Source organism: Heliangelus exortis, chromosome 26, assembly GCF_036169615.1.
Source record: "Heliangelus exortis chromosome 26, bHelExo1.hap1, whole genome shotgun sequence".
In the NCBI taxonomy this organism is placed as follows: domain Eukaryota; kingdom Metazoa; phylum Chordata; class Aves; order Apodiformes; family Trochilidae; genus Heliangelus; species Heliangelus exortis.
The window spans coordinates 87,633-109,854 of record NC_092447.1 but is presented as its reverse complement, the minus strand read 5'-3'; the positions used below and the strand labels follow the sequence as shown (position 1 = coordinate 109,854).

The 22,222-nt window shown below is 50.9% G+C and overlaps 1 protein-coding gene across 9 annotated transcripts; it reads left to right on the top strand.

Annotated features, from left to right (window-relative positions):
- Positions 1 to 172: 172 nt before the first annotated feature.
- Positions 173 to 18,986, top strand: C2CD2L (C2CD2 like). 9 transcript variants are annotated; one of them, XM_071768907.1, is made up of 16 exons: positions 1,221 to 1,609; positions 1,964 to 2,059; positions 2,554 to 2,673; positions 4,522 to 4,632; positions 5,457 to 5,573; positions 6,590 to 6,707; positions 6,871 to 6,994; positions 7,508 to 7,572; positions 8,112 to 8,239; positions 8,536 to 8,707; positions 9,397 to 9,498; positions 10,097 to 10,230; positions 10,510 to 10,792; positions 11,591 to 11,800; positions 17,357 to 17,532; positions 18,809 to 18,986. In XM_071768907.1, the coding sequence occupies exons 1-15, from the start codon at positions 1,364 to 1,366 to the stop codon at positions 17,485 to 17,487; spliced, it is 2,157 nt and encodes a 718-aa protein (XP_071625008.1). In that variant the 5' UTR covers positions 1,221 to 1,363; the 3' UTR covers positions 17,488 to 17,532; positions 18,809 to 18,986. The 9 variants fall into 9 exon arrangements, with proteins under 9 accessions (XP_071625015.1, XP_071625014.1, XP_071625008.1 ...); XM_071768911.1 differs by having other exon boundaries at positions 1,222 to 1,609; positions 17,357 to 17,391; XM_071768914.1 differs by lacking the exons at positions 1,221 to 1,609; positions 18,809 to 18,986 and adding an exon at positions 173 to 289 and having other exon boundaries at positions 5,460 to 5,573; positions 17,357 to 17,788.
- Positions 18,987 to 22,222: the final 3,236 nt, after the last annotated feature.

Sequence of the window (22,222 nt, the reverse complement as noted above, 5' to 3'; positions counted from 1 at the left end):
GCGCCATCTTTAACCCTGGCGTGAGCTACCCGCTGGCGCGGTGCTCTGCTCGGACGCCAGGCGGGACTGGGGCCGGTTAGTGCCTTCGGCCGCTCTTAGGCACCCTTACCTAGTGCTGGTGTTTGCGCGGACTCGCGCATGCCCCGTGAGGCGCAGCTCTCGCCAAGGGAAGCGGCGCCCGCCCTGGCCTGGGCTAGGCCCCTTCATGGATTCGCACCCTCGCTGCCCGCAGCAGCCATGGCCGCCTCGGTGCCTTTCGAGCCGTGCACCGGTTGCACTCCGCGTCCAGGTACGTCACATCCCGAGCGCGGGCAGAGGCAGGCCCCAGCGAAGCTGTGTGGGGGGCTGCTGCCCGTCCGCCTTGCGGGTGGGATGCGTGATCACGAAACATGGGACGCCCCTGTTTCTTCGCTTCACGCGTTTCCTCAGGTGTTGGCAAAAAAAAATGAAATAAAATGTCTTGTTCGAGATGTTCATTTGCCAGGAAATCTGTAACCGCTCTTGGGCCCTAAGGGGGTTGGTTCTGCGGAGGAGGGTTTGCAGGATGGCTGCAAGTTTCTTTGCACAAACGTGCGAAGCGGGGAGCAGCAGCAGGTGTGGTAGCAGCAAGCGCCACTTTCTTGTGCCCTGCATGTGTTTTAGGTGCAGTGTGGCGACCAGAGGTGGGTTCTGATGGCTTTTCGTGTGCTGCTTCTGTGTGGAGAGAGCTCACCTGTGCGCTGATATCTAAAAATAGCTTTGTAAACTTAATTGAAACTTACTACACCTTGAGGATGCTGCATGTTACTTCCAGGGAGGAAACCTCAGCGCAGTGTGAGGGGTAGGGTGGCCAGGAATCCTGCGGCTCTACCAGCGAGGAATTGCCATCAGCCCCTTCTGCCGTGGGTTGTGGCTACTGTGAGCAGTGCTCGGAACTGTTTCCTCTTGTCCAGAGTGGGGGCGGCCCGAGCTAGCAGCAGGCACAGGGAAGTATTCCAGTCTGGTGGTGTATCCTGCCTGCCTGGTGCGGATAGGGCGGTCGCTGCCGGTGGCGAGGAGCGAGTTGTGAGGAGGAAAGTATTTAACTTTTTCATTCGGAGTTGGGTAGACCGGCAGGGAACCCGGTGGCCAGCGCTCGGGGCAGGGCGCGGCAAACTGCGAGCCGGCTGGTAGTGTCATCCCCGCCAGGCCGCGTGCGGGCGCTCTCCGCCGCGCCTCATTCTCCCCCTCCCCCGCACCGGAAGAAGGCGGCGGGCTACTGGGCGGGCGCGCGCGGTCCCGGGCCGGCAGAGCGGTCTTTCCTCGTCTGCCCTGCCCGGCAGGCGGTAGCAGCGGCCCGCCCGCTATGGCCGCCGGCCCGCCGTGAGTCGCTGCGCGCGGCGCCATGGGACCGGATCCGGGCTGGGCCGCCCTGGTGCTGCTCTTCGCCGCCTCGCTGCTCACCGTCGCGGCCTGGCTGCTTCAGTACTGGCGGTCGGCGCCCCTGCGGGCGCCGCGGCGTAGCGGGGCGGCGGCGGAGGAGGCCGGGGCGCGAGCGCTGCTCGCCGCGCTTTTCGCCCTTCGGTCCCTCCGTGAGCAGTGGCAGCGGGCTTGGGTGCGAGCCCTTAACAGCCAGGCGCGCCGGCACGGGGTACGGCGGGGTCCGTGCAGGCGGGGAAGGGCTGAGGGGAGGCGGGGCAGCGACGACTTCTGCGCGGGCGGGGCTGCCTGCCCTTTCTTCGCGTCTCCGTTTAGCGAGCCACCTTTGAGTTCCTTTTCCATCCTTCGAATGTTTTTGGTTTTTTGGTGTAGATCTTTGTGTTTCTTTTCTCTGTCCCGACAATGCAAGGTAAATAGTTCTTCAGTGTGTGATCGTTCTGCCTGCTGGCCGAATTCATGGAAGCGGACGAGCGTTTCTGGAGCCCCACGACAAAATTGTTCATCCTCTTTGAAGCCATCTGGGATAACTTAACTACTGGGAACTAACGGAGTTTTCTTTTTGCAGAGTTCAGTGCAGATCACGTTTGAAGAGGGTCCTCAGCTACCACAAGTTGCAAACATAGGTCGTGTGATGTGCAAGGAACAGTCAGACCACAGCATGGTAAGGTTTTACTTCTCTGGATTGTCCCATGTGGAGTTTTGCTGTCAAGCAATGGCATATTGTATGGAGATTGCAGAGTTCTGCATGATGGGGATGGTGGAAGCAGAGGAGTTTTGGGTGAGGTCTTTTGTTGATTTTGGAAGCCAGTCGATGGGCTTATGAGATTGTAGTTAGGGGCTGCACATTGGGGAGCTCTGGGAGAGCCCCAGCTGGAGGTGTGGTGTATGGGTGCTGAGCCCGAATATCTGTGGAGAGGATCACTGTGTGACCTACAGTGGAGAGGATAAGACAGCTTCTGTCACTGGTTTATATTTGCTGCTTCATGTACATAGGCTGAAATAGCAGATTCACAGTGCAGAGCTGTGTCTGGGTGTAAGCTTCATATTTCATTCCTGCCACAGAATGAAACCTTGCCTGTTGCTTTTTGAGATACTGCCGTTGCAGGGCTGCCTCTTTCCAAGGCTATAATCTCGTTCCCTTCTTTTTCTCATCAGATGTTGTCTTGCCGTGTGTCTGCTGAAGCTGTGAAATTCCCTGTCTCTGTTACTCAACAGTCCCCAGCTGCTGTTTCTGTGGACACCTATCAAGTCAGTTTGGCTGTGCTGCAGGCTCAGGTAACAGTCGTAAAAACTTAGCTGTTGAACTAGTTTTGTTTTTTTTTGTTTTGCCTGGCTGCATGCTGATCAAGGAAGGAGAGCCTGATTTAATGCAAATTAGGGCCTTGTCAGGCCAGAAGCATGCTGTCATGTTCGGTGGGGTGGCAAATATTCCACATCTGTGTGCTGAGTCCCATTTTCTGAGTCTTGTTCTACAGATCTTGGCTATGTAATGTAGTTGTAGCAAAACTTGAGAGTTTTGATTCTTGGCAGCAATCTGTATTGTGATTTTAAGTGGATGTTTAAGGAGTGAAAGGCCCCCAGAGTTCAGTTCCCCTTGTGGTGCGGAGGATAGGGAAAGACTTGTCCTCTGTATACATGCGATTATGGTGGTGTCCTGGTTGTTGGTGTGAAAAAGAAAGCCATGGTGAGGATTGGTTTGCTTATGGGTGCTCCCCTTAATGCAGTTATAAGAGCGTGATACAGAGTTTTTTCTGTGCGCTGAATACTGGAAATGCCTCCTGCAGAACAGAAGTAATGTGAAATCGCAACAGCTGATAACTCCATAGTAATTTACTGGCTGGATTTGCTTCTGTGGAATGTGATTTTGTTCCCATCAGGAAGAAGGGTTTGATGCTGGAGACAGTGAATTATTTGGAGACTGCATGCTTGTTTGCGCTATATGGTGATACGGCAAAATTAAAAGTAACCATGGTAGCAGCAGTCCAGTCCCATGCTGTTGCAGGTATTGCAGTTGTTGGTTGTTCTAGACTCATTTTGCTTTCAGAAACTATGGAAATTTTGAGCCTACGCTGATCAGCTCATCCCAGTTGGGTTTTATACCTCTGTTTGGCATATTTTTAAATGGCATTCAGCATGCCTGCTGCTGATCTAGTCGTGGGCAGCAGCTCTTTGAGTTTTTTTGGTCTTTGCATAGTCTCTGGGAGCCATGTGGCCTTTGTCACGTCTCATCGTATTGCTCCGCTACTTGACGACATTTTCTACGTCATCTTCTTTTAAGGCAAATTGGTATTCCTGTAGAGAATTGGGTGTGGTATTGTAATGGAGGCCTTGGTTTTGCACTGTGAAATGCTGGTAAGTCTCTTGGCGTGAAGTACCACATTTCTAAATGTGACTTGCCTCCTTCGCATGCTTCTTGTTGGTTACTTAAAAGGCTGCTGTGTCTCAGATCTGTAATTTTCAGCTGACAGCCTTCTGCGTTCACGGTTAATAAATACCAGTCTGTCAGTTACTTTAGAGCTACCTTAAATTTTATTCCCCTGTTTTTACTGGAGATACTGGATCAAGAATTCTTCCCACGTGGTTCTGTTTCTATCTGTTGTTGCGTTAGCAATTCCTTGCAGGTGTATAGGTTTGAAAGTTTTCAAGTGATCTACAGGATGGCATACCGTCTACTTTTTTTGTTTCAGACCGTCGTTGATCCGGATGAGTTTTCAGTCTGGGGATGATCTAGAGATGCATTGCTAACTTACACGTGGCCATGCTTAGGCTTAGCAACGGTTAATTTTTGTAGCGTAGTAAATATCCTGTGTTAGCGCCTGACTCACTCTTTCACATTGTTCCGCAGGCTTTTTCTTCAGCCAAAGAAATACCATATTTCTCTTTCCTCCGATGGCAGGCACCTGGGCATCCAAAGGCAGTGAGAAAGCCAGATCTCGTTACAGAGCAATGAGGCTTCTGCAGCTGCATCTTCCTGTTAGGCCCAGGACCACTCGTGTTCTTACATTCTGTGTTTTACTGTTGCACTGATGCAACAGACTTTCGTTTATTGAGTTTGAGACAGGGCAAAAAGCACCTAATGGAAATAGAAGCTATTCCTGACTATGGGTATTTGTTCTGGGCCAGGTGGAGATCCACTTGAAGGAGGTCCAGAATGAAGGTCTCCTGGTATCATGGATGTTCAAGGACAGACCAGACTTGAACCTTTTCGTCCTTCCGAGATTTCAACTTCGTGAGGTGAGTGGTGGCTGGACTTGAGCAGAGGAAAGATGGTAGGAGCAGAAACAGTCAAGAGCCAGGAGGAAGGCTGCTGCAGAGAGGAGAGGTTGGCAACTCACAGTTGTGGCCCTTTAGGGCGAGGCAGACGATTCTTTTGCTCAGGGATCAGCGCTAGCTCAGCTCCATCAAAATGGCGCAGCTTCAAGAGGGTTGAAACAGTACCCTGTTGTCTGGGTTTGCTGTAGCAGCTGAATGGGAGTCTGCATAGGAAAAAATTCTTTCTGTCTATGTAGACCCTCTTGCTGTTGTCAGATGTAGGCCTGCAAAATGAGCTTGATTGGTTTAGGGATGTTTTTCATTTATTTGCTTGGTCTGGGTTTTTTTTGAGAAGTTAGTGTGACCCACAGGTATTTAAGGAGCTGAATGTGGACATGCTTGCATTTCTGTGATCCAGATTGGTTGGTTGATCTGTTTGTTTTACTGGCACCCTTGTTGCTTTATCCTGAATCACTGTAAGAATGTGGCTGTAGTACCGTCTCACAAGGTGATGAGGATGTGGCAAACTGTAAAAGCCGTATCGCCAAAATGCGCAACAGGTAGAGTACAGACGTAGAGACTCGGAGGTAGAGACTTGGTTGTTCTCATTTAGACAACTTCCATTCATTTGCAGTTGTTACATAGAAGCTTTAAGCACCGGGGAGAGCGAGTACAGGATACAGGAGGAGCACCTGGGAGAAAGACTGTAGCGTCTTAGAGTCTCGAGAGGCAATTGGAGCTCTATAAGGAGAAAATGTGCCTGCCTCGTTTTGAATTTCCTGCATTTCTTTTTTGTGTGCGGAGAGAAGAATGAAGGGCGAGCGGATCTGTCCACCATCAAGGACCTGATCGAGGATGCCATTGTCAGTACGCAGCCAGCCATGATAGTGAATCTGAAGGCCTGCATCACTGGAGACAGCGTGGTAAAGCCTTCTTCTCGTGTTATTCTTGTGCTTTAAACACTACATCCTAGGGTGCGTCTTAAGGTTGAGGCTCAGGCGGGAGTCCAAGGGTTGAGACTCGCTTCTGGATGGCAGCCACAGCGAATACTGTAGGGATAGCTATAAAATGCTCTGAAGGGTGGCTCTAGGTACAATGTTGTACCTTTGTCCTGTGTTGGCTGGGATGGAACCATAGGCCAGCTGTGGAGGCCAGGCCATCGGCAGTTTTGAGTGAGCCAAAAACTGGGAGCTGAAGTCAGGGTGACAGACCCAAGCTGACTGAGAGGTATATTCCCTAACTTAAAAGCCACGCATATAAAAAGGAAGGCTTGCTGAGAACAGGTTGAGCTCCTCTTCCTGGAGCTCCTCCTTCTCAGGCTCCTTCCCCTGCTGCTTCTTCTGCTCCCTAGCACTGGACTGAGTGTAACCCTGTATATTTTATTTTGGCATTAGTATTAGTTCAGCTAGTTCATTCAATCCATTTTCATTTCCACCCACAAGTCTCCTCTCTTTGTCCTGATGCCCTTTCCTGGCTGCAAGGGAGGTCATTAGCTGATAAAGCAACCGTTATAGTTTAGCCCTAGATACGGGCTAAATGTAGACAACCTTGTTTCTTAGTTTTGTTGAGGTGGAGCTGGACTGCCCAAGACCCATCTCTGTTTTGACAGTCTCTCCGTTGCTTTGAATACCAAGGCTCCAACCAGGGCAGCCTTTACAGGCATGGCACAGGAATGGTCCATAGTTTGTCATCCTCAGTTGTCAGTCTGTCAGCCAGCAAGCTTATTCTTCTGTCTCTTTCTCTGTTTGCCTTAAATTTACCACCTGAAATAACACAGAGGACCATCAGAGGCCGATAGCTTGAGGACCCGCAGTGTCTCTGCGGGTGTTCCCTTGTGTTGGTGTGAGGAGCTACTGAGTAGATGCAAGGACAAATGTCGTAGATCTTGCCGCTCTCTGCAAGCCAGTGAATAATCATTCTCGCTCTCATTGTTTCTCAGGAACCCAGGCATAAGTTGGTTCGAGAGTCCCCATGTGGTACAGCAGCTGCCCCTCTGGGTTCTAAGCTGTTGCTTCGAAATCTTCGAGTGCTGAACTTGGGCTGCCAGGGGAAGAGAGGTAAGTGTGAAAACATCACAGATCTGCAGGGGCAAGCATGCAGTTGCTGAGATTGGAGCGGATGGATGTTTTGGGTGGGTTTGAATGGATAAAAGGGGCAGGCACCTGCCGAGCCCCCATCTCACGTTGACAAGCGCACTCGTGCTCTGTCCCTCTGTTGCAGGAGTTCAGGAGATAAGCTGCATGGCAGAGCTGGACAGCCCCCCACAGCAGAAGCGGACAAGGGCGGTGACAGCTGGCAGTGCCACTGCTGCAGCAGAGATGGAGTGGAATGAGGAGCTCTTCCTGTAAGTGTCTGCCCCCATCCTAGCTGCCATGGCAGATTGACACTGTCTCTGGGTGTCAATACCACACCACCGACGTGGACATTGCAGAGGTGAAGTCTTCACTGCAGGGCAGCCTCTGTTTGTGCTGCTCACGTGCTGGGCTACCAATTTTGCTGGGTGGCCCCAGCTTGCATACATATTTTGTACTCCCCTGACTGCTCTAGATGGGCAGAAGTACCGATAGTGGGTGGCACGTGGGAGGGATAGGTGCAGAAGACCTCGAGCCTAAATTGCAGCCTCCAGCTCTCTCACCGTCCCCTGGCAGCCTACACAGCCCTGCAGAGGACGTGAACCGGAGCTCCTACGTATCGTGTTGCTCTTTGTTGTGTCCTACAAAGTAGCACACTTACTGGAGCTTTGGAAAACGAGGCCTGTGAGATTGGCAGGAGGGAATATACATAATGGAGATTTTTAGCTCTGCAGCTGTTTTGCGGAGATTGCCTAACACCAGCCCATTTTGTTCTGTTTCAACAGGGAGCTGGGACCTAGAAGTAAAGAACTGAAGCTACAGGTGCTGGGGAGCAGTGACGGAGCAGGAAGTGAGTGTGGGCAGCTGTATGGTAGATTGTAAGACAGGGAGACAAAAATCATAAGGGCCTTCCTGTGCTTTGAGCCTGTTGTGCAATGAACTTTGCAAAGGATTTTTCATATCCAATTCAATATGAACCTCTGACTGAGTGAAGAAACTCTGGAGTGTGTGAAACAATCTGACCTTTTGGTACCTGGGATGTTCCCTTCGCCCATCTGCCTCCTCTCTGAAGCAGGGAGAGGGATGCAGGGACTTGCTCCCGTGTATTGCAAGAATGTCGCAGAAGGCTCATTTGTACTAGGTCAGGAACTCACCGCGGCACCTATCTTTGACAGGAGGCTGCACAACGGCCTTTAAGGGAGTCAGTTTCTGGATGGGTAAAGACAAGCGGAGGACTGCTGTTTGCCACCTCTCCGCCTCAAAGCTGGGAACTACCGTAATTGGCATCTGCGTGGTTGGCCCGCAGGGCTGCTTCCCAAAAGCAGGGGTTGCTTGGGAGAGATTTGAGGTGCAGAGGCCACACGGTGTGCTTTGTTTTCCTTCTCGCAGGTGTGGTGCTGGCACATGCGAAACTGTTGCTTGATTCTTTGGGCAAACGGCGATCTGGGAGACAAGTCTTCTCGCTGGCCCCAGGAACTGGGTGGTCACTGGCAGCTGAAGCTACCATTGTATTGGAGGTGAGCTTGAGACACCATAAGCTCAACACAAACACATGTTCTGAAAGCATTCATGTGGTGAATCTCTAGCTGGAGAGGACCGTGATTAGGACGAGGCTCGTTGCAGGGAGCCGGCAAACCGTTAGGCTGAGGAGCAGTGTTGCCTGGCCCTCAGTCCCTGAACCTCACTTGGTTCAACCAGCATTGTATCGGGGATGGCCCCTCGCTGCCCAGAACTGTAGCTTCTGTCACCTGCTTGCCTGCCTTCTTCTCTGGGAAGACAAGAGCATCTCTGAGTTGTGCTTTAATCTTTGTAGCTGCTGTTCCAGGAGTCTTCTGCATCTCTGAATGCTCAGCACACTGCATCTCTGCGAACCAGCATCACCCCCACGAAGAAGGTGGAGATGGACCGGACCATCATGCCTGATGGCACCGTTGTGACTACTGTCACCACCATTCAGTCCCGGCCCAAGGCAGACTGCAAACTTGGTGAGGCTGCCTCACAACAGGTGTCTTGTGCAGATGGCCACTGTGGTGGCTCAGACTCAGTTGTGATACTCCCATGGCCACTCATGTGGGCAGTAGCAAAACTGTTAAGCCACCATATGTTGTGGTGGACCCCGTGCAACATGCTTTTGGGTCAGGACATGGGCGTTGTTGCCATTCCTTTAGCGTTTTTTGTCTAGCCTGAGACTCGTGTAGCCTTTGGGGAGGAAATGGATGCAGCCCTGTGTTTGGGGGGAGGTGAGGAGAAAGGCTCTACGTAACACCTTTTGGTGGCAGTCGGACTAAGCGTTTTCTTCTCCGTTTTCTTCGCCGCTAAAGAAGTTACGCTGTACGTATTGAGTGCGGAGCGGAAAGCAGGTTGACTTTGCTTATTAGTGGTCGTTGCTGCTTGCAGACCGAAGTCCTGATAAATGTGATGCTGGCTATGTCATGAGGTGGGGATGGGAAAGAGCGTGAATTTGTGGTCTTGCTGCTTCGCGTGTCTTTTTCCAACAGGCTTTTTTATGACCTCATTGCCACAAAGCCTCACAGACCTAGCCTCTGCAGGGTCTCTGCAAGATTGAGGCTTTTTGATGGTGCATGTAGGGGCTCACAGTACACTAGTGAAGTTGTCTAAGATTCATCCGCATTAACTGCTGTCTCTGCGTCTCTGCCTCTCTTTCACCACGAAGATTCACCGTCGAGGTCGCCTTCCAAGGTGGAAGTGACTGAAAAGAAGACAACAGTGCTTTTGGAAAGCGACTGCCCTCACAGTCCCTTGGCCAGTGGTACCCGTAAGTGCTTGGAAACCCGAGGCTCTTACCAGAGCGACCGTGTTCCTTAGACTGTTTTTGGAAAGCAGTGGTCTGAATGCAGGTCACTGAATTTGTATGCATTTGTTGCGCTGGAGAATGTCCAAGTGCCCAAGTGAAGGCTGGGGTAAAGGGGATGGTGGTGGATGAGGGCAAGTAAAAGAAATTCAGCTTTGGCTGTCCCGTCTGTGTCTGATTAGATGAGTTCTTGCATGACAAAAAGGTGCCAGGCTCTCCTGACCCAAAGAACTTTGCTCACCTTGTACTCGGGGCTCTCATTGTCACCAGTCATTTTTCGTCAAAGCTGCCCAAACTCTTGGGAGTCTTTGGAGGTTTTTGTTGAGCAGTATGGGTATTGTAATGATAAGTCAAGTCTGCTGTGAAATCAAACTCTTCAGGTGCCTAAAAGAGCTGGGAGCTATATGGAGCTTTCTGATTTTGGTTTATCTGGGCAAGTCCATAATAAATTATGTTCTCTACCTTTGTAGAGTTGCCTATTGAAAGCGTCGGGGTCAGCAGGTGACCTCTTGCCCATGCTGAAGGTTGCTACTTCAAGTGTTGGTATCTTTCTTGTGCTCAGGGGATAGCCATATGCCCAATGGCTTGGATCCGGTGGCTGAGACGGCGATCAGGCAGCTAACCGAGACGAATAACAAGCCTGCCAAGAAGACCCCAACTAAACGTAGCACACTGATCATCTCGGGAGTTTCCAAGGTCTCTGGTAGTTAGGGTTCATTTCTGATCTGGGAGATTGTTTCTAGGGGCGCATGCGTGAAACCAACGTGTCCCATAGGAAACAGTGGGAAGGTTCTTTCAGAATTGGCTACGTTACAGTATGTTCCTGCAGAAGAGTGACAATAGCTGTTTGGTGCTGTCTAGTACCGACTATCAGAACTGAAGCGTGCATGTGTAGGTGTGGATGGAAGAAGAGAGGTAAAGATGATCCTTTGGATCCCATCTTCCTATCTGTCTGATCTTCTGACTCCTCCCCAGGTACCTATTGCTCAAGACGAAATGGCACTTTCTCTGGGTTACGCTGCATCCTTGGAGGGCCCGGTGTACAGGGATTCTGTGGCAGAAGTCCCAGCCGACCGGATGCACGATTCTACAGAATCATCACGACTTCTGGAAGTGTCACCGTCAGGACAGAAGGCCGGTCAGGAGCTGGATGAGACAGCACGATCAGACATCTCTGAGAGACCATCCGTGGAAGATGTTGAGTCTGAGACTGGCTCTATAGGAGCCCTTGAGACCAGGAGTTTGAAAGATCACAAAGGTAAGGGTGAACTGTTAGACAGTAGCTAAAATTCGCCTGTTCTACTTGAGGACTAAGTGATGTCAGAGTTCCTGTCCTGGGCACTGGGACTGCATCCAGCTTTGGGTACGGTGAAGAGCAGCTTCTGCTGGAGCCTGGAAGAACCAGCCTCTCTCTCAGACTCGCTGCCGTTGCTGTTCCAAACTCCTTTATTTGCATGTGTCTGGTTCCAGTGGCCTTTTTTGGTTTCTGGATACGATTTTTCGCACCCATTTGGGGCTGATGGCAATTGGTATCATCATCCTGTCCCACCAGCCCGAGCTGTCTGTAGCCATTGCTGCTAAATGTCTCCAGATCTGAGCATGCTGGGAAATCATAGGCAGTCGTTCCAGGGGCTCGGTGACCAGGTGATCTGGGTGTCATGTAGACAGGCTAGTCTGAGTCCTTTCCCTCTTGTGTGTTCCTCTACACGCAGATGTTCTCGTTTGTGTCCCATTCATATGAGCCTTATCTTTCTGTTACTGTTCTACACACTTCCACTGAAGGGATGACGTTGGTGCGCAAAAGGAAGTTTACGCAGAGGGGATGGTGACAGTGTGTTTAGCGAAGCAGCTCGTTGGTATCGCGGTCTGTTGGGAACGCAGGCTCAGCCTTGCTGTTGGGAGCTGAGGTTTGCTGACCAGCTGCACGCTTCCATCTATCAGGGTAGAAGAGGTCTTTGCCACTCGTCTGAGAGCTGCTGCGTGCATTATGGTCCGTGAAAGTTGTCGGGGCAGGGTACTATCGTGGTTTCCATCTCCTTCCTTTCTGTTTCTGCAGTTAGCTTTCTTCGGAGTGGTACCAAACTCATCTTCCGAAGAAGGAGCAAACAGAAGGAAGCGGGCCTGAGCCACTCACACGATGACTTGTCCAACGTCACCGCCAATTCTGCTGCTAGGAAGAAAGCTGGCAGCTTTTCTCACCGTCTCATCAAGCGCTTCTCCTTCAAGTCTAAATCCAAACCCAAAGGTAGTGACAGCAAAACAGCAGGTGAGAACTGAAGGAGGGAGTAACCCATCAGAAGGATTGTGCAGAGATCCTTTTCTAGTCTCTTGTCTTCCTGCTCCGTGGTATCTGTGACCTGCAGTCCAGTTCCTTCCAACTTTGGCTGGGGGAAGATACCCTGGTGCTTTACACCATTTGGGGAGCGGAGGTGGCAAACCCAGCACGTAAGGCTCATTGTCTGCCTCGGCTTAGCCTTCTCTGACTGCCATACCCCACTGTGCTCTCGCAGAAAATCCAGGTGGCTCGCTAATACCCATGGGTGTTGCAGGAGCTGCCTGCGTAGCTGTCTGGCATCGCCTGGAAAGGCTGGGAGGAGGGGGTTGCCTATCAAGTGACATCCCTCAGAGTTAAAGATGGAGAAAATACCAACTTACCTACATTCATGAGAAATGTAGTATGTAACCTCATCTGGCTCTTTCGGCGAGAGAGAATGACGTGGTTGCCGGTTGTCTAAATGGTCTCATGGCTTCTGCTTGGTGCAGAGGCCGTAACCTGACTAAGGCGTGGTGCAGGGTGACGCGTTCCTGTGACTGTGAGCTTTCAGAAGAGCAAGCTGCAGTTCTCCACCCAATTCTGCTGCTGGGACAGTCTCTGGTTCAGGCAGTGCTGGGGAATGCTTTCTGTGCTATGCTGGATGAAGAAAGAAGTCTAAGGAGTCTAAGGAAAGTTTTTAAGCACTGGGTGAGATTTTGTAGAAGCTGGGCCCTCGTGAAAAGGTTTGGTCGCTGCCAGTGGTGCCACCACCGTGTGACGCAGCCCTTTCTCCCCTGTTCTGGAAGGGGGCTTGCTGCACGCGCACCATTGTATGAATGGAACCCTTTCCCTCAGGGGCGGTTGGGGTGTTGTCAGCAGGGCGCTAGGCGAGTCTCAGTCTTGCAGAGCACCTGACTTGCGCTCTCACGGTTCTTGTACTGAGGACTTGAACATCACTGGGGGTGAATGACAACATGGCGCTGGTAGTAAAAGGGCAGTCTAATGCAGAGCCTGAGGCCGCATGGCAGAAGGAGGCAAGAGTTTGCATGTTTTTACTGACGAAAGAGTTTCCTGTAGTAGAAGGAGCCTTTCTTTATTGCGTCTGGTATTTTCTTTCTTCTAGCAAACCTGATACACCATGTTCCAGCAGCTGGCATTTCTGCAGCAGGTGCTGGTGGAGGGAGACATATGCGGGAGAAAATGAACTCCTCACATGGGAGGAGACTGCCCTTCTAGACAAGCGGTTTTCTGGGTGCCCATTGCAAAGGTTCTCAGAGGCCCTGTTCAGCTAGCATGGCAAAGCTCTTTGTGTCCTATTGATGTGCTGGGTTTGAATGGAAGCTTCTGCTATCCTGTGGGTTGCAGAGGTAAGGAGATGGGGCAAAGGAGAAAAAACCTTACTGAAGAGTGATAATCTAGGCCTGACTAGATTCACTAGATTCACACTTTCAGTGTGAACTAGATTCACACACTTTCCTGTCGCAGTACCTCCTAAAGTGGGAGCTGTTGCCTGGCCTTATGCAGGATGTGACCAACTGAAAAAGCAGTTGTTTGATGATGCACATCAAAGAACGTGTCATGTTTTTAGAAGCACGTATCCGGCTTACCGATAAGGGCTGTCGCGTGCCATTTCCAACTCTTCAGTATGCCACTGCAAAAGGATTCCCAGGTGGGAATCTCAGTGCATCTCTTGAAAGCATTTGGAGATAGGGAAGGCCAAAGTTGCCCAAAGCTTGGATCAAAATCGTTGGCGTGTGCCAACAGGAAGGACACATTGCTGTTTTTCCTGCCAATTTGTGATGGGGTTGGGCGTGCGTGAGGAATCAGACTGGTCCAGCTGACTGACCAGGAACCTCTTTTCAATCTGTTTTAGTCAGGGAGTCTTTCTCTCATACTCGCTCTTTCATGGTTTTTAGCCTCTTTCTTTCCTGGTCAACCTGGTAGTGTGGCATTGTTCGCAGCCCTGTGCACTACGGATGTTGGAGCGCTCGCTTTTGCTCAATGCGAGCAACCGATTTCTGCTGCAGCACCGGTGGAAGTCGACAATTTGCAGCTTGCCTCTAGCGATCCAGCCACTTGTTTGAAGCAGCCTTCCTTTGCCCGGTTGGTGTGGCGTCACACGGTGCTGTCCTTTGTAAACTCGTCCCTTTAGCCCTGGGGCTTGGTTCCAGTTTGGCATTCCCTCTTGCACCGTCCCTGCTATGAATCTGCCTCTGTTGCTAACAGTACCTGATGCTCCATTTTTGGGTTTTGTTTATTGTTTTTCAATACTGCATCAAGGTTGCTTAGAATAGGAAGTGCTGGCTGAGCCCTAATCTCAGAGAGAAAGAGAAGGTCACGTGGTCTTTGACCTCCAGAAACTGTGAAGACGGAGTCCCGGGGAGTTCCCCTCCGTAGAACGGTTGTTTAAAGAAATCTCTTTTGTATTTAATGCCTGCTTGTACTTCTGGCTTTATGACAGAAAAAATGCTGTTCAGAATCTGGTTTTTCCTCTTCAACTTCTGGATAGCCGCACCCTCACCTTCATGCTCTTGTGGGCTCTGTGGCATTTTGTAACACCCAGGACCATGGAGCAATCCTGGCATGCAGTGCAGGCCACCATCTGCCTTTTTAGACTTGAACGATCTGCAGTTGCCACGTTGCTCTCTCAGAGTAGGCTCGGTACTTGCACCTTATGTAATCGGTCATTGATCGGATATGTGGGGGGAAGAGGAGTGGCAGAAGGGCAGGCTTGAATGCACAGATGCTTCTGAAGAACACCACCGATCTGCTTTGGAGGACTTGTGTTCCAAAAGTTGTGTGTCACTGCTCACTAAGCAAGTAGAAACGGTGACTGGTAAATGAAGCCAAAGTATATGTTTTGGACTATGGCTTGTTTTGTTTTGTTTTGTTTTTTGTCTTTGGTTGGGTTTTTCTTGGGTTTTTTTTTTTTGTTTGTTTGTTTGTTTGTTTGTGGGGGTTTTTTTACCAGTTTTTGCTGAACGGAGCTACACAGCTTTCCTATGCTGTGTATTTTTCCTTCTCTGAAGAAAATAGGTTTCTCTAGCTGTAAGTATGTTTGTAAGTATGTTTCTGTTGGATACATCCTCTCCCTATGTTTTGGTAAGGCTTTTAAGAGCCTCCCCATCAAAAAAGCCCTCGGCGTCAGCCTCGGTATCCTCTTCAGGCGAGAAAAAACGGGCACAGGAAGAAACGGAACCACACAACCTCTGTTTTGGACATAGCAGAGTTTTTAATCTGATGTATGTCTGACTGAGGACTGGTACTTGGAGAGGGTGCTCAAAGGTCACATATGTGAGGGCAGAGGGAATCACACGCATGCATATGTGTTAGCACACACTTAAAATTAAGAGCGTGCTCAGCATACGTCTGTACTGATCGTGCTGCGGAGTGACCAAGAACAACAGGGAGGATTGGTGGGTCGGGAAAACGGCCTTACCTGCTTCTGTGGCATCTGTAAAGATGCCTGTGGCAGACCTCCGCAGGGACAGATTTCAGCAAGCAAGTCCAACTTGTGTCCCTGCCAAGCACCCTCACGCTGCTTACGTAGTTGAGGATAGGTGCTTAGGCAGATTGGCTGAAGTGAGGGAGAGTTAGGGGACGCTACTGCTTGGGTAGAGAGAGAGTCAGAAAACATGACAGGAGAGAGGAGCATAATGAAAACATTTTGCACAGCAAAGCATATGCTTACAAACGTTTTAGGTCTGCTTTTTTGTCTTTAGCTACGCCGCTTCCTTTCTCTAGGTTCACTGTTTGCTAAATCTACAGAGTTGTAATTTCTGTGTAGCTGGCAGGATTCTTGAATGTTGGGTAGTTAGCATTTGCATATTTAGTTCTCCCCTCCCGCCCCCTCCATTCTGCCCCAAGATCCACCCTCAGGTCACCGCAAGTGTCACGGTAGAGTAACAATTCCAGTGACGGTCAAACTTCTGGAAAAGGTCTTTGTGTACTTGCGATGTCACAGCTCCTTCTACAAGCATGACTGCTCCACACTACTGTACCTTGTTCATACAGGACCAAATACCCGTGCTGAATTTGAATTAGCACCCTTCCTTGTGCGTGCTCTTTTGTACTTTGACACCTCCTCTCTGGGTGAATTATTTTAACCCCAGACTGTTTAGAGGCAAAAAAATAGGAACTGTGTATCTATTGATGAGATGAGAATAAAATTACTTTATTTTGACTTGATGAATGAAGATCTTGCACCATTCTAAATGTTGAAGAAGAATTCCATTGCTGTGTAATGGCTGAAACTGTTAACTTATTAAACCACATGGAAATCAAAACCTGAATCTGACTTTGTAACTACTGGAGTATGGCAAATCAGGCTTTGGCACTTTGGAGGTTCAGGGGCTAGTTGATTTGTAGCCCTTTTTTTGCAAGACAGCCCTTTTTGCCAAATGCACCTATCTGTAGCACCATAGCAAGGGCTGTGGTGCTTCCAGGAGGCTAGGGATCGCCAGACCACATCACCTTTGGAAGGCGTGAATGGCTTTGAAATCTGTGGTTGACTCCAGATGAGCAGCACTACCGTGGGAGGGACAGTTAGACCATCTCAGCAGGGCTTGGTGGAGCAGGGTGTCCTCTCCCTGTCCTCTCCCTCCCTCACTAGCATCATGTCTGCATTTTCTTCTCCCTTAGCCTGCCCCGCTTTCACTTGTTTCTTGTCCTCACTTTGTTGCAGGGCCTACAGTTCCAGCTGCAAAGCCAAGGTACGCTGAGAAATGATAACGGCGCATTCTCCCTCAATGAAGGGCTCACCCTGCGGGGAAGGAGGCTGCGTGGGTTGGGGGGCTTGTCTTCCACAGGGTTCCTGCAGCATGAGATGCTCTCTGACTGCTCCTGTCGGCACATTCTGGGCACAGCAGAAGGGACCTAAGGGTCAGGGACGTGGATGTGGGGAAAAACCCAGACCTGCTGTTGGCGGGGGCACAGGAAAGGGGGTGTCGGGGTGGAGGCGTCGGGCGTTGGCGGAGAGTTAAGTCTGGGAGACGCTGCCTCTGGAAGCCGTTGGCTAGCGGAGCCAGGTGGCAGCGGTAGTCTTCCAGCACCAGGCTGTCGGGAGGCGATACTCGATTTCGGGGCTTGCAGCGCCATGTAGCCTTTGCCGGAGCCGCTGTCCCACGCGACGTTGCGAAGTTGCCGCCGCCAGCTGCTGTCACCTGGCGGCGAGCCGTGCACGCAGACATCTTTCTGGTAGCCTCGCGAGCTGTTTCTGGCTGGCGCACGCGCAGTGCCCCGGAGCAGAACGCGGACGCTCTGGCGGCGCTTCCGTTCCTCGGCGGGTGAGAGCAGGGGCCACCGCTGTGGCGAGAGGTCCTTCCGCTCTGAAGGGAGGAGGTCTGTGGGACGGCTCCAGCCTGGCGTGAACAAAGGTAACCGTCGATAACGGCTGCTTGCTCTTTTCGTTTCCTGGGGTGGCTCCGAGGATTACATGTTATCCGTTTGTCCTATGGTGGTGTCACTGCGCCTCACTTAGATTTGCTTTGTGTTGTCCCTGGCTTGCCTTGTTATAGTAGCAGGATGCATGAAAAGGGAAAGGCCTAATACTCAGTGTCTTTTGACCAGGTGCCTTGGTGGAAGTTGATGAGAACAGAAAAAAGGTAAGGAATCTGAAGAAGCTGCCTCCATCTCCAAAGCACAGAAGAAGCCCTGCCTCTCTGAGCGAGAGACAATCACAATTAATACTCCTTGGCTGACTGCATCGCTGATGCATAATGCAGGATCCCTGTAGGTATCCAAAGGTACAGTAGGGCTATGCAATTTATGAGAGAGAGATGCTATGTATTTAGGAACCCTTGCTTTCAAAGAGCTGTATTCTCCTTGATGGATAACAGTTGAGTAACCAGAGCTACAGAATAGGAAAGTAGACAGGGAGTAAGAGGGAGAGAGAAATGTTTAAATTGTACATCACTATAGGCAGCACCAAGAGCAGGAGCTGTGCTGAATCCCTGGACCTTGGGCATTCATCCCCTTTATTTTGCATCCTAGTGTCCCCCTGCATCTCCCACTCCTCCCAGATCCCTGCCTGTCTCTCTCTTCCCCGGCCTCTGTCTCTCTGTTGTGCTGTTTTTTATTCCTCCATCATTCTCTTTGCTTCTTCATTCTTCAGCCTGGCTCCTCATCCCTCTGCATGGCTCCCTGGCCCTCTCTCTTTTTTTTTTTTTTTCCCACTTACCTGTACTCCAGTTCTCTCCATTCTTGCATCCAGCTCCCTGTCCCTCTCTTTATGCCTTGGCCCTCTTGCTCTTTTTTGGTCCCTGTTCTCCTGTGGTGTTCCCTGCCCCTGTCCTTCCCTCCCCATCCAGTTCTCTGTCATTCTCCCTGCCCACTGCCAGCTCTCCCTATGCCCGTCCTGCTCGCTGTCCATCTGTTTTTTCCCCAACATTTCATTTTTTGTCTGCCTGTCCATCTTTCTTGGTATTCTTCTGCTCTTCTGCCTGTGCCTCCCTTTCTCTTAAGTATCTTCCCATCTTGCCTCCAACTGGTATTTTTATTTTCTCCCTCTGTCCTGTTCCATGTGCCTCTCCTTCCAACCCTGCATCCTTCTCCACATCCCTCTTTTCCTCTCTGTTCTTGTTTTTTCCTATCACCCCCTCTTGTCTCTCTGTCTTGATACCCATTCCTTTTCTGTGTCTCCTTCTCTGTCCTTCCTTTTTGTCTCTCTATTCCTCCATCCCCTCTGGTTTTCTTGATCTGTCCTGTTCCCTGTCCTTCTTTTCCTCTCATATTCCCTCTGTCCTGCTTCCTGTCCTTGTCGTTATCTCTCTGTTCTGCTCCCTGTCCCATCCTTTCTTGCTATATCCCTGCATCCATCTGGCTGGTTTTTTATTCCTCAGTATTTTTCCTTTGTCCATCCTTCTGATCTGCTGTCCGTTGCAGTTTTTTTCCCCTCCAGTGCAGTCCTGCTTCTTTCTCTTTCTTCCACTCTCCATCACTGGCCAACCCCCTGTCCTAGCTCTCTCTTCTCTCTCTTACCTCATTCCCCTCCTTTTTGTTTACTTATTCTATCCTACATAGCTCGGTGCTGCAGGAGTTGACCATTCGCCACCGGACTGACAGATACTCCTCTGGTACTGACTTCTGAGGCATCCAAGCTGGGCAGAGAGTGTGCAGGCACTTGAGCCACTCGGCAGGCTCAGTTCTGGAAGTTATATGCATTAATAAACTATTACTAATAAACTATTGCTTTCCTTTTTGCACTCATGTCTATGCCCGTAGTCCCTTTGCACTGGGTAAGAGGCTGTCACGGTGTCATGGGAATGAGTTTACACGGGGTCAAGTGAGGAGCAGGTGATTAGGGGGGGCTGCAGCGGGTCCCAGGGTGGCTTAAGCCCAGGTGCAGCCAGTGAGGCGACGGGCAGGCTCTAGCTATAAAGAGGCCACAGCCGGCTGGGGGTGTGGGGGGAAGGTAGATAGCGCTGTGTATAGTGGGGGGGCGGGTGGCTGTGGTGGTGCCGTAGTTCCCCGCCGGGTTGGATCGCAAGCAGAGAGGCTCCGGAGAAAATGATAAAAGAGGTAGGTGCAAGACATGTCGCATCGAATCCAGAGCGGTCATGGGGGAGCCTGGACTTGTGTTGAGAAGTCTGAGCGCCGCACGTTCAAAGCAGGCGGGAGGGCGGGGCCCGATAGGAGCTGTACTCTCCTGCTCCGTTGGCGCGCGGGGCACGCTGGGTGCTGTAGTCTTTGGCACAGTCCCCGTATCCGGACGTGTTAGTGTTTAGCGCGCCAGGAGCAGCATGTCCGGTGCCGTGTCTTTTCGCCCCGTGACCGAGCCTTCGCGTGTCCATTTCTTACCATCCCGTGCCCCTCCCACGAGCCCCGTCTGTCTCCGGGGGCCACACAGTGGCCCCGGTTCGGTGCAGATTGTGTTTCCCGAGAGCAGTCGATTGGGCAGGGCTGGAGCTCTCCTGGTTGAGGAAGAGCTGGGGAGGTACGGAGGCAGAGGGCGGGGCCTAGGTAGCAGTAACTTCAGTTTCTATTAAGTAGCTCCTGGTTGACGAAGGAGACTTTTTTTGACTCCCAGGCCAGCGGTAGATCTAAGTCTTGCTTGTTGTGTTACAATAACGAAAGTTATGATGGAACCTTATTCATAGGTGAGAGAAGCCTTCTTGGCCCATCTGAATCTGGAGGAGCCTCACTCTTTAGAAGCCAGAGGCGAGGTATATGTGAAGCAACAACAGGAGAGCTCTGGCACCTTGATGGAAAGGTCTGTTGCAAGTACTGTTAGTAAGAGAGGTAATAGCGATTGTGGAAGGAAGAGAACCCCGGATATATGCGGTGATTCGGAATTGCCAGCCATTTACAAAATAAGTCACTTCATGAATGGAGATACTATAAAAAATGGATCCTTATGGGAGATTTAACTCTGCTTTTTCATTCAGTCTTACCTGGAATGTAGTGTGGCCAGAGGATGTACGAGCCACATTACTAGAAACAAATCATAACAGCAGAGCCTTTTCTCTGCTGGGAACCTAAAGAACTTAATCGTTGTTATTCCTTTTAAAATAGTATTTTCTTGCATACATTATTATATCTATTTGGTTGAGTACAGACTTTCGTTTGTCTCAGTAAAAACATGTCAAATTAAATACCTGGTCATAGTAGAGAAGTTAATCTCTTTTGAGAGCAGTCTGTTTCTCTGTTCCACGTTACCTATGCTGTTAATATAAACAAAAGCAGAAAATACGCTGATGCTCTCCTGGCCCCTTTAATTCTTCTGGTGTTTGGCGCTGCCCCTTTCCCAGGGCATTGTGGGATAGGTGGGGCCAGGGGTATATGTACTTCCCCCTGCCTTTGCTCGGGAAGCTCAGACTGCTCTGGGGCTGTACTTGGGTTAGGGCTCTGCTGTTCCTGCGGCTGGTGGCAGCTTTGGAGCTGTGGGAGCCTTGAGGCACGGGCATCAACTTTATTTAGAAGCCCCTGGGTAAGCGGTATGCTTAGTCAGAAGGGTGCTTGTCGCGTGTATTTGTTTTTCTCCTGCTGGCAGCTTTACGGGGTATGTTGTGGGTTGACAAAGTGGTTTAACGTTCTGTTGTTTTTTTCTTTTTGCAGGCGATGAAGCGGAACCTGGTGACCGCAGGACTAATGCTATTTCATCAAAGATGGATGGACACCTCTGGCTCTCTGAGAGCTAAGTTGAGGGGGAGTGGGTGCTGGGAAGTGCTAGGGGAATCGAGGGGACAACTTTGGGAACTATTGTTGAGTTAAAGTTTACCCTAACTTTTAACCCTTTGGGCAGCTAAAGGGGGAGGGTTACTTTTTAGCACAATCCTAGCATGCGCCAGGCAGGATAGCTCCAGCCCGTGTGGTGTGTAGTCTGCTGTCTTCTGCATGTCAGACCCTTCTCGGGTCCCAGTCTTTCCTTTGATACTAAGGAGTGTAGCAGGCACCTCATGCCCCGTCCTTAGGGTATTGAATGACGGTACTCATCATCACAGTGACGATTCGGAGCGTCTTTTCTTGCATTAGACCCTTAAAGCGTGGATCAGTCTCTCAATTTGGAGGTTTCCGCTCAGTCCTCTTTAGTGCCGGTGTTGTGGTCAAAGATGTTGACGCCTCTTTTGCATTGAACCCTTTTTCTGGGCGACCTTCCCCACGTCCTCATGGCCCGATTGTATGGAGTTTTGGAGCCATATTGAGCAACAGTGGGAGAGTGGCCGCTGAGGGGGGGTATATCTGAGTTGTTTTCACTAAAGCAAACCTGTAGCCCGATCGTTGGTGGTGCTGTGGGTGGGGTTCCATGGGAGGGTTAGGGCCAGCCAAAGTTTTCAGTGGTCACTCTTTGCATGTGTTTGGCAGTCTCGAGCGTTCGGCCTTTTGGGGCCCCATTGAGCAATATTGGAGAATGGCTGCCGAGGGCCGGTAGATTCGAGGTTTGTGGTCAAACGCAAAGCCGTAGGCCGATCGTTGGTGGTGCTGTGGGTGGGGTTCCATGTGAGGGTTAGGGCCAGCCAAAGTTTTCAGTGGTCCATATGTGACTGCCTCATATGTGACTCTGCCCCCTCTGTGCTTTACCCTGTTCTGCTATTTGGGGCTGCACCCCCCTCCTTGTTTCCCCATCCTTCAGGGTTGGCTCTGCCCACACCGTTCTTGGCCCCTCCATGGGCGAAGGGCTCAGCATGTGCTGCGGAGAGGGGGAGGTGACAGGGGGACAAGAGTGGTGGGGCCTCATTTCATGCTGCAGGGAGGCAGGAGATAAGTCGAAGAGGCCTACCCAGAGTGGCCCCGCTCCTGCTTCCTGGTTCCTAATTGCAGGGGGTGGCCGGCGGTGCTGGGCTGGGAGGTCCCCGCCTCCCCGGGGTGATGTGCTGCTTTTCAGGGCTGGTGGTTGCACCCCAACCTGTCTTGGACTCACCCTCTTTCTCTGGGCTGATCACCCTTGTGCATAGCTCTGCCTCCTCTGGGCCCTACCCCGTGTTTTTAGCTTTACCC